Genomic DNA, 12,615 nt, shown 5'->3' on the forward strand with positions numbered 1-12,615 from the left:
GAAGTTTTAGGTGCATCATCTCCCAAATGTGAACTTCAGCACTGGACAAATTAGGGATTTATTCAGTTGCATCAGGTGAGAAGTATCATATTGAGAATAAAAGTATATGTATTGTTTTTGAAACTCAAGAAGCATTATCATTTGTAAGAGAACAGGCTAGGTTTAAGTCAGTCCAACCAAATGTCTAAAGATTATCAAAGTGGGAAGGTTACAAGCAATAAGACAGGGCCGTGTTTTGGAATCAGTGAAGTTTATCCTCACCCCACTAATCACTCTTTAAAACAATAGTTATGGAAGTTAAACTTAAAATCATTTGGACTTCTGACATAACATGCAATCCTCACCTTCACGTGATGTGCCCCAACATTAGGTATCCACTGGGTATAGAATGAATGACGATGGGCTAGCAATTTGATATTTAGCTGGCCAAAAACTGCCCTCTATTGGCTTAAAAAAATGCAGTGCGACTTGATTTCATGCCAGCTGGGGCATAGCCAGATTAAACAAGACAGTGAAAAGCCTTTTACTGCAACAAACTTAAAAAAAAATGAACCCGATGTCAGAATAATTGAAGATAGGAACCATTAACCTTCAGTGGAAAAGTAACATGTGACAAAAAAAAAGACAATAAAAAGAGAGTCCTTACTAAATAATAATACAGTAGTTCCCCCTTATCTGCACAGGATACGTTCCAAGACACCCCATAGATATGCATATCTATAAGAAAGTTTAATTTATAAATTAGGCACAGTGAGAGATTAACAAAATAGAACAATTATAACAACATACTGTGATAAAAGTTATGTGAATGGAATCTTAGCAACCTAGGAATACGTTTTTTATTTATTATTTTATGAAGTCACCTTTTTCACTTAAAAGGAAGCACTTTACGACTTCTCTCTTTGGCATATCCGAATTGCCAGCATCACTACTCTTGTGCTTTGGGGCCATTATTAAGTAAAATAAGGGTTACTTGAACACAAGCACTGCGATACTGTGTCAGTCAATCTGATAACCAAACTACTCAGAATGATGCATGCAATTTAAAACTTATGAATTGTCTATTACTAAAAGAAAGAGCCATGTGGCTTAATTTCGGTGATGTAAAATTACATAGCAAAGTGGATATTAGATCGAACATTATTTCAAAGCTAAATGTTTGTAGAAACTATGAAATTTTCTTAAGTTAACCTGAGAGCTTATGAGAATACAATCCTCTGCATCCTTGAGCTGCCTTAGCTACTTAATTCAAGTAGTGTAAGTTAAGGCAACCCGGGGATCCTGAGGATTGTAAGCTCTCAGGCTAACTTACGAAACTTTCATAGTTTCTACAAACATTTGACTCTGAAATAATGTTGGATCTAATCATAAATTGCTAATTTCTGGAATTTTCCATTTAATATTTTCAAATGGGGTTGACAGCAGATAGCGAACCCACAGATAAGAGGGGAACTATGGTATGGTTCCCCGCTTATATGCAATAACGATCAAGAAAAGGAAGGAGAGGTGATAGTACTCAACACCAAACATGAGAATAAATTTCTTTATTGGAAGCCAGTTTTAAACAAAATTATCTGAGCAAACTTCAAAATAGGGAAATGGAAAAGGAAACATATTGCACAGAAGAGCAGGAGAAATTTTTTGAGTCATTACAGCAGTCAGCTGACTAAGAAAATGAAAAAAGTGGTCCTTGTTTTTGGAGATTTAAACAGGAGAGTAGGAAATGAATTCCACCAGGCACATAGAAACATTTTGGAAAAATATTGAGAAAAGGTTGGTATCTGTTGACTTCTACTCAGCATATATAGACTAGTCATTACTAATGCTATGTTCCAACAAGATGTTCATGAGGAGAATAAACACAAGAAAAGTCTATATCATTGTTGATAGTAACATCTTCAAGCTACAAGAGTGTACAGAGGTTTTGAAAGTGGAAGGAACCTTTTCTTAGTTTTAAGTAGGATAAAAATGAATATCACATTTTAAAACTCTCTGGCATACTCTTCTTTTCAAAGAATTAAAATTAAGCAGTTTTCTACACTGTAGACTCAACTATACAAACATTATTTTAAGAAAAAATAAAATAGTGTGAAAAGAACAACTAAACCTTGGGGTCTCACTATCAAGATCAAGTGTACAGAGTAATTTTACTATTACATGACACCTCCAAGGAGTCCAAAGCCTCATCAAGGGAGGGCACTTACTCTTCCACTACCACTAATATTTTTTGTCTGTATGCAGGGAGAAAAAACCCTGTTACCTCAGTATGAAATTGGCTAACACTCACCTTCAGTTGAAAAAAAACAAAGATTCCTCTCATCAAGAGAGGATTTGAAATTGGAAGAGATCTACTTCACTTAGTTTTAAGTAGGATATAAAAATGAATATCACATTGAAAAGATCAGTGTAGGAAAGTTTTTAAAAAAAACTGAAGTTAAGCAGCTTTCAAAGGTACATTTGTAGATTCAACTATACAAACATTATTGAAGGAAAAATGAAAGGGTGCAAAAACTAAACCTTGGCATCTTACTGTCAAGATCAGAACTAAACATTGACTGATTCAGCTAGGGAGGCATTTAGTGAAGTTGTTTACAAAGATAGAAAAATACAAACAGAATACGGAAACACGTAGTCCTGGAAAAGAAGAAGTCATACCAAAAGTGCCTGACAGATACCCTAAAAGAATACAGAAAAAAATAGTGGTATTCAGTGATATTCTTCATGCCTAGTTTAGAATGGTCTAGTGAGATCTTTAGCTATTCTATTTAAGGAATCCAAGAGGTAGACCGAATGAATGAGTCAAAAATTAAATAAAGGAAAATATCTTTAACAGTGATAAAAGAAATTTCTATATGGTCATGTGAGACTACAGAACTTTTAGCTGAATGCTATGTTCAGTTTGTTTTATAAAGTATTTCTTGTTATCTCTCAGTATTAAATTTAACTGAAAATCAGAATATGAGAGAATATTATTGAGCTCATTTATGTAATTCATTGTATGTATTACCTGTTTTATATAATTATATATATTTACTGTAAATATTTTAATTTTTTTATCATTGAGCTTCATTCTTCAGAACATTGATCCTAAAATGAATGAACCATCATGAATACAAATCTGAAACATTCTAACTAAAAAAAAATTAAATATATTGTTCTCTTACTCCATGACTGCTTTTAATATAAAAAATAATATGGATAAGTTGGCGGGGGAATAACAAACTTGGAGCAAATCAAGCTCATAACAGTAGTTAAAGAAAAAAGTCATGGGAAGAAGATAAATATCAAGAAGATGGCAGAATTCTGGAAGCTGTTGATAAACCTTAGAAATGGAGGAAACAGCGCCAATAAAGGCAAAATGAAAATTAAAAATATTTGATATGTTGGGAATAATTACTTTGAAAGAATTAAAGGAAACAAACAGTGACAGAACAGTATGAGAAAGTTTTAAGTGGATTACAAACAGAACAGGAGTACATATCAATATGTGAGGTAGAAAAGGCATCAAAAACCAGAAATGTGGAAAGGCAGCTGGAGTAGATGATATTCTACCAGAAATGCTCATAATAGCAAAGGTATAAGATTTTTTTTTATACACTGTTGAATTCCAGAATATTGGAGTAGAACTCTCATAGCTCAAATCTATAAGAAAAGAAATAAAGCTGAATGTGAGAAAGTATGCAAACATACTTAAAATGAGGCTGAGAAAAATTGTGAAAGAAAAACTTGGAGAAGAAGAAACTGTGTTCAGGCCAAATAATGTCATGATTAGATTTTCACATTATGACAAACAATTGAGAAATCACAGCAATATAACAAGGTGCTGTACTTAAGTTTTGTAGACCTGAAAAAGGAATACGACAAGGTGCCCAGGGATAAACTTTTCAAAACACTACAATTATATGGGTAAATGGATTATTATACAAAGAGATACAGTCTATATTTAAGTTGTAAAGTCAGCAGTTAGAACGAAGAAAATAGAAGGTGCTTTGATGAAAATTCAGGATACACATTAACTTCACTCTCATTCATCATCAATATGGATCATGTTACAAAAGAAAGTGGCATTAGATTTGATATTAGAATGGGAGATATCAAATTTAGCTCTTTGCTTTATGCAGGTGATGTTGTACTACTAAGCACATCCAGTGCATCTCCAAGATTCTCTAACTAAATTGAATAATAGCTGTAACAAATCTGGAATGAAGATGAAAACAGCCAGGAACATAGAAGACTTCGGCTGCATTCTGAAAGAAAAGCCTATAGAAGTAAAAGATTATCTATTTAGACATAATTTTTAGTGAAAATGCAATTAAATCTGGAAATAGACAACAAAACAAGTAAAGCTGGTATGGTGGGGAGCCAGATGAATACATTTAAATGAAATAAGAGAGAAATTAGCCAAAACACTAAACTAGCAGTATACAAGACAGTGTTCAAACCAGTTTTTAGTTATAGATCTTAGAGTCGATTTAGAAATAAAGCAATGATCAATGAGTTCTGAGAAAAATCAGGGGAGTACAACAGATGGCATCAGTGGCAGAATCATATTGGAAAGGAATCTGACATTGTTAGCATTCATTAATGTGTAAGCACAGCTAATCTAGGGGTGGTATGGCTATTTAAATAGAATGGAGGAGGGTAGCAAAACAGGTGCGTGATGGCATGGCAGGAAAAGGATCCAAGGTTGAGGTGGACTGATTCAATCATAAGTGCCTTAGAGAATAGTCTTTTAGATACAACATTAGTGGAGTGCTGAGAAGTAACATACTAATCTGGAGGAAAATTGGTGACAGGAGAGTAATAATGTAAACTAAGTCATATATTTTGTTGTCACAGTAGCCTGAACACTCCTTGAGGGTACATATCAGAAAACTGATAATGAAGAAGAAGAACAGAATGCATTGTCATCAGCAAAACTGTAGATGATCACTGTGGCCTTAATGAGAAAAGGTCATTAATATACAGGAGAAAGAGAGACCATCATCTATGATATGCAGTGAACAACTATTGAGGAAACTGCAAATGGTAGAATGCAAACCATAAGATATCTTGATAAAAATATAGGAATTTCATTGTCAAGTTTGGCCTTTGTGCCAAACTTATGCTCCCCACCCCCTCCCCAGTGTTATTTAAACTCCATGGAGATGCTCATGTAGTGTTATTATTACATGAGCATCTCCATGGAGTAAGACTCATGACAAGAATCCCATAATAACCATTATTCATACAGCAAAAAATCTATTCCTCGTACTCTTGATAATTACTCTTCTGCAACAGCCAAAGATGATCCTTGTTCTCTTTCAGCCTGTTATGTAATGAAAAATTTCTTCAGCTCCTATTCTGCAACAACCCTCTTTCTCCCATCCACTATACTTAGCATTCCACAAACCTCTATTTGTCCTCATAGAGAGACATTGCAAACCAGTAACCATTTTGATCACTTGCCTCTTAATAGTATCCACAACTTCCACCTCAAGAAAGCCAGATGACCCAATTTGTGAATTTGTCCAGATATGGTAATATTGAAGTCTTATAAAGAGGTGTAATATCTTTCTTATTCCTGCTAGTATTTTTTTGAGCTATTTTGCTATTAGACTCTGTTCAGCATTTCTACCCATTTCTTGCAGTCCTGGTCTGTAATATAATTCATCATACAAACTCATTAGATCAATGAGTTTAAATCTCATTGTAACATGGGTGTTTGTATATTTCTTTAGGTGAAAGAAAACTTTTATTATCTGGTGTGAGACCATAATGACTTGAAAAGTTATTATACTTGATTAAAAGTACAGATTCGAGGTTATCTAATCCTTAGCCTGCACCTGGGACTAAATGTAGTATAGCTTTCATAGACAAGTTTATCATAAAAAAGTATAAATTATCAGCATTATTTCATTCATTGACAGATTATAATATGCATCAATATCCTATATGATAATGTGTGTCAGAATTAAATTTATTTTTTATTAATGCCACTGGAGATGTTGCAAAACCTCTAATATGTACAGTTGACTCTCAGTTTGTGATTTTGTTCTTAGGCTATAGGTTCTTAAGGCCATAATGATCATAATAATGTAATTCCATTTTATGGAAGTGGAGAAATGAATTATCATTATTCAACTGTAACTGATTTAATTATACTAAATACTCACAGTACAACTCTTATATAAAGAAATGGCAGGATAATAAGTTCCGGCATATATATCTTCCCAAGCTATTCCCATATTCTCTCCATTTTTAAAATAAATTATCTAAAAGACAAAGTAATTAAATACATTTAACTTTATAAACAGATTTCTTACAAAGTACTTAGTTATCACAAAAATCATTTTAATTAATATTTTATTAAATATTTTTAAATTCTGAAAATAGAAAATATGTGCTAATATAATAATGAGAATTGACTAGATAATTATGATTATTCAGTCAATTAAGTTTTGAATTAATTCAACAAATGCACACATTTTATTTGCTACATATAATTTTTCATGCAAACACCTGTTACATGTTGCAGATGTTCGATTTTTACAATAAATTATCTAAAAGATACAATGGTGAGTTAAATTGCTCAGAATTTCTGGTACTGATTATGATTTTTCTCACTGGATTGGATACTTGACAAGAAATTATATTTTCTTTTCATCCATATTTTACCCTACCATAAGCAAACAAAGTTCATATGTCAAGTAGCTTATGATCAGCTATATATGTATAATTAGTAACTTTTGAGAATAAACGAATCCTTTAGTGAGCTCTCATTATACAAAGTATAATTTACTATGCAACCCACTATTTCCACTAAAAGGGACTGGACCTTCTTAAAAGTTTGAGGTCATTCCAGGCAGTAGCTTTCATCACAACATGGTACACCATATATACTTTCAAAGAAGCATGATTTGCATTTGCAGATATTATAACAATGTCTCAACAACAATGTCTGCTCTCATTATGCTAGAGTAAAACACAGAATGTCAAGTATCAAAATACTGTACTTGACAAGATCATAATTTCTTAACTCTGGAACTGAGATAACAAAGCAATGAATGAATAAATAAATACTACAATTCAATGGTTAACATAATAATCATTTCATGTATTGATTAGTAGTTATATCTGGGATGATAAGGAGAGGGGTTTTATCAGAATAATAGTATAAATGGTGTCATTCATTATCACAGCGACTGAAAATGACATAATTTGAAATCATTATTAGTCATCTTTAGAACATTAATAGAAATATTACTATGGAAACACTTAAAAAAAGCACATGATATGCATCAACAGAAATGGAACAAATGATAGCAGCAACAACAAAATTAATGTAATTTAAAAATTAATAAAAAACTAATAAATAATTAAATTTTTAAATAACCACTCTCATATCACTGAAATATACAGTTCTTAATGAATATGTAGACTTTTGAAGAGTAAAAATCAATTATAAAGAAAAATACAATTGATTTATTTGGCAATAACAATATAAAAATGGAAACTAATTAGTTTCGGTGAAGATACTTGTGGCTTCTTCTTATGGATTAAGATGAACAAAAATATAGTAAAAGGCTAACATGAACTATCCCATTACTAAATTATAGAACATAATAGGAGGCACAGGTTAACTGTTGTTCAGTAATGTGTGGAACACAACTGGCTGAAAAGTTAAAGTCTAACAAATGGTCTAAAAATCTATAAAGATTTCCAAATATCACACAGGATCAATCCTTGATTCCCACTGAGTGTGCCTTATGAACAAATAACCATGGTTGATTCTTTTGTGTTGCAAGCTGAACACTTTTTAGCAACCATTCTGGTATCTCATGAGTTTCCTCACACAGTGAAGAGGTAGTGGTGAGTTCAATGTTGCATATACCAGGTTCATAGCTTTTAGCAAAATTGCTACTCATTAGTTGAACAATCACCACATTTCTTCAGTCATAGCCAAGTTAGCCGGTCTTGGGCGTGGACAGCAAGGTTTTTTCCACCAGTTTATCTGGTGTTTTTCATCCTGCAAGCAGGCAAACCGATCCGAGGACACACGCGGATTACAGTCAGAAACACTGACCCAGCCATAGGTTTGATTCGTCAGCCTATGCCGGTTCCGGAGCCCGGATAAAATTTGGGGGGACTAGATGGTACCGTGAACTCTCGTAAAAAGGGGGAATACTGTATCATCACACGGAATTTATTTATTTATTTACCTCTGCATCACCCATGTACCATTTTTGTAATTCGGTCAAGTTATTCTTTCAAATTCATTCATTCTTTTACCTGCAGCATAATGATAGAATTCTTTTAGGTTGTCTTTAACTTGCAGAGCCAGTTTCTTTTCATACTCAGACTTAGCTTTCCATACAACATTTGTGACTCTTCTGGCCTGCTGCTTATAATTATCATAACTAACATCATCCTTATGCACGCACTATTCCTTTCACATCATCTTTTTCTTATGAATCTCTTGCTTAATTTGATTATACATCCATTTCACTCCTACTCTATTTATTCTTAGAACTCTAGGGACGCATTCTGATATCGCATCATTTAAGTATTTTTTAAGCACTTCGCACGCATTGTTAATATGCTTTGCACTCATAAACTTAGCCACTTTGTAAGTGAGTATCACTGTCACCAACTGGAGGCAGAATAGTTAGTGTTATATATACTTGCTGGGTCTGCACCATTTTATGTCATTGCTCTTCCTAAAATAATTTACTTCCTTTGTGAATTTATCTCTCTACAATAACTATAAGACTTATAAAATTTCCCTGACTCTAATATCTGTATCACTTCTTACGTGCTCATTCTATAAGGAAAGCAAATTCTTTATCTCCAGTCGATTCCTAATTTTACTCACGTGCTTACCCTGACTGTTAAAGGTCATTCCTTGCTAAAAGAAATGAATCCTCTAATTTCTTTCTGGGGCCGTCTCCTCTTCAGATATTGACAAATTTATTTTTTAAAGCTGCACCAGCCAATATCCTAGAATAGAGGGGACTCTTATTCAGGGAGACTTTTCAGACTTTTGGTGCACATAGGCAAATAAATTTAGTGCTTAAATTCATAAATTAAATGCTCTACTGTGGCTAAGTTAATTCTGGTTTGCAGTCGTAACCTCTATAACATGTTATGCCTTTCCTTCAATCCCCACCACCACCACCACTATGGTTCAGATTAATGAGTGGTAGTTTTGGTTCATATTACAGGCAAAACTCAGGTATAAAAGAAAAAACATATTTATTGGAATCTAAAGACATAATATACACTTAGACCAATCTCACTTTCAATTAGTTCAAGGACATGCTAAATCAAACATTTTCAAACTGATTCATACTCTAATACATGAACAATAAATCCTTCTTTTGAGTTAGAGACTTAACACACATAATATACACATTATACACTTCTACTTACTATTTTAGTCTTGCATATTAAGCTAGTCACAATCATCTATAATCATTCCTAACAATTTGTCTTATGGATATCAGCCACTGCTAAATAATCACTTAAAGTTCTCAAATATTGTCCATACTCGATTAATACACTACAACGATCTTTCCCTTTTTCCGACTGGATAATTATACGACAAAATCTGTACTTTACCACTTCTTGGGGTAGGATCTCCAGGTGCATCTGAACTGTCTTTCTTTGTTTGAATTACCTTCGATACTTCCATAAGCCTGCGTCCACGTGGTGGATCACTATGGTCATCAGATTAAACTATGCTCTACACCTGGCGTTTTTCCCTCGTCTATTCTCGATCTGTTTCGGGCCATCCTTGTTTCTATCTGTCGGAACTTTCAGCGAAGGCAGCATATGCCGACATCTCACACTTTAGTACCAGCAGAAATTCAGACATCGAAGGGAAAGGCGCACCTTCCGATATCGAACTATCGCCAAGAAACACCATCAGGAACCACCCGTCCACGAGAGAAGTCAAATCATCATCCAGCAAAACAGGTGAAAAAAGCCCTGAGAAAGGGGTGCAAACCCTTTTTATTCTCTCTTCACTTTCCCCCTTTTTAGCACCCTCTTACTACTTTCTGTGATCTTTTCCCACCCGCTACTTTCTTTATCTGCGGCAACTTCGGCACATCGCGAGATCAAAGCAGCCGCTTCCGGGAAACAAATGTGCACCGCTTTCCGAGATTGCCAATGCCTCAGGCCCGCCTGTGACCTTTAGACTAATGTTTACATCTAATTTACTCATTCATTGTATACATGATGCATTTCATATAATACTAATTTATACACGAAGTTCTTACAATTCTACTAAAAGGAGGTAATTCTATTTACAGTTGGTACTTTATTTCTTCTGTTCGAGTACAAGTTTTTTCTCTCAGCTGATTTTTCTGATTTGTTAAATCCTAAATGAATCGTTTCTTTTAATGAAGTGCTTCATTCAGGATGTAACAACAGCTTTAACTGAAACCTCCTCTGACACTATAATCAGATCTAAACCTTTTGAACAAGAGTTCCTTCTGTCACATGCTGCTTGAGGAAGTTGTTTTGCAACAACTCAATAAATTCAGTTTCATTCTTCTTATGCGATTTCACAGCTACCCAATCAATGTTCAGATAATTAAAGTCCCCCATTATGATTACTCTTTTCGCACCCTTTGTATTTATTTTGTGATGCATTTCTTCGTCACTAGCAACACCCCACTATGTATTTAATCTTGTTAGACTCCACCTCACACCAGTCTTGACATCATCTCAGTATACACAAATGTTCTAGATGGTGAAGTTTTAAGACCTCTTCTTATCTGATGTCACAAGGTTTTCCAAATACTGTTATCTTCTATCTAATTACTTCAAATGGCATGTGGTTGTCTCTATAAACAACTAATTGGCCCAACCATGGGGATGGCCTCCACGTGCAGACCCTTTTCAAGGAAGATTTGGTAAACACTTTTTGCACTAGCCAGCCATTTGATAGAGATGATATTTTTATCATCGGAAGCAAGACATCAACTCAACTAGCAAATTGAAAAATAATTTTCAATTTGCTTTCAATCCCTTTCAGCAAATAACCCATCCTCGATAGCCTTATCTCAGAATGGTTTCACATTAGACATTTACCACAAGTCCACTTTGGATGTTGCTTCCATCCTTCATCTCTCTACAAAAAATAGGAATCATTCCCTTCCTACTCCTTGGCTATATCTTAATGTGCACTACAGAGACTCGGTTTCAATCCCTTATATCAGCAGTCTTTCAATCAGAATGACCTTCAAACCTATTTTTACCATATGCAGCCTCCTTTGCTCTCTTGAAGAAAACAATCTCTTCTACAAACATTCAGAGTTTACTGAAGTCCTTGTTCTTATCTTTATGATGTGGCTCATAATAGGGAAGAAAGAGAGGCTTAGCTAATTTGACACAAACACACACAATGATATCGACTGATACAAGGCCTCCATGCTTTAACTAGAAAAAAAATTATCTCTCTCGTCAGATAAAAGAATCTGCAACTGTCATTTTTTCATATTGTTCCCTCAACAAAAATTGAGGAACTTACCCAAAGTGACATCTGGAAGTCTTTTTAATTAAATAACTTTTCTCACTCCCAATTTTAACTTTTCAGCTAACTATCTCAAAACAACACTAGAAAATGGATTACTTGTGCCACAATTCACATGCTCCATGTGCTTTCACAGTTGTTCTTAGTACAATTTCCTACCAGCTTTTCATGGTAATTTCATCTTATTTGTCAACCTCCTTAAATTTGTATAAAAGTTGTTTTTCTCCTAAGTTTTTATTACATATCCACATCATCAATGCGAATTCATAAGATGAACTTTACATTAATGGCTGGCCTCCAAAAGTTATGGAATCCTACAGCTTTATCTAGTTTCTGTCATTTTATTGTATTCCATTAATCTATTAACATTTATTTTATCTCTGAAGTCTCAATTAAGAAACTTATTTTTCAAGAACTTGTCAATTTTAAGTTTCTGCTTTTTTGTCCTTTGTTTTTGTAGCTGAATTAAATGTAGTTTAGTTAGAATCATTAAACTTACCCTTTAACCAAAAAACTAAACTTGTCTCACTAGCCTTCACACTGTATAAAGAAGCAAGCTGTAACCTGTTCCCTTTGGTTGGAAAGACCCGAGTTCAAATTCTGTCTAGAAAGCAAGGAACCATTATAAGCTTTTAAAAGAATGTGACTTGACCAGATTCACATGGATGATTCCCCCCCCCCCCCACACACACACTTCCTGCAATGGCCAGAATTGGCCAGAGAACACATACAGACACAGAGTACACTAGCTTCATAGCCTGAATTCCTTCAATTATAATTCTAATCACAATAACTCAACCTATGAAATACAAAGAAGATTACCAAAACCAGGAGCAGTTTTCTGGCCCTTAATTTCTTGTTCTAAGCTTTGAATTATTTCAGACTGACTATTTCATATGGTCACAGAATTTTATCTCAAACAAAAATTCAATGAACTTACAAGTATACTACCAGTGTTATTAGTGTCAGAGATGCTCTGAGAATACATAAATAAATAAAGAATTATTTATTCCCAATGCACAAGTTTTTTTTTTTTTTAAAGGAACATACCAAGAAAGCAGTATGGAAATACAATTCTTACATTCATGAATATC

General features: G+C 33.9%; 1 protein-coding gene across 4 annotated transcripts in view; it reads right to left on the minus strand.

The window, feature by feature from the left end:
- The window catches only part of ash2 (Set1/Ash2 histone methyltransferase complex subunit ash2), a 315,384-nt gene that overhangs the window by 21,495 nt on the left and 281,274 nt on the right, over nt 1-12,615 (minus strand). For all 4 annotated transcript variants that reach the window (XM_090396985.1, XM_090396987.1, XM_090396984.1 and 1 more), the window contains one exon: nt 6,156-6,254. In XM_090396985.1, coding sequence (XP_090253111.1) covers nt 6,156-6,254 — 99 coding nt within the window. The remainder of the gene's footprint in view (nt 1-6,155; nt 6,255-12,615) is intronic.

This window comes from Typopeltis vanoorti, chromosome 8 (assembly GCF_054136105.1).
Source record: "Typopeltis vanoorti isolate ZY-2024b chromosome 8, IOZ_Tvanoo_1.0, whole genome shotgun sequence".
NCBI classification, from domain to species: Eukaryota; Metazoa; Arthropoda; class Arachnida; order Uropygi; family Thelyphonidae; genus Typopeltis; species Typopeltis vanoorti.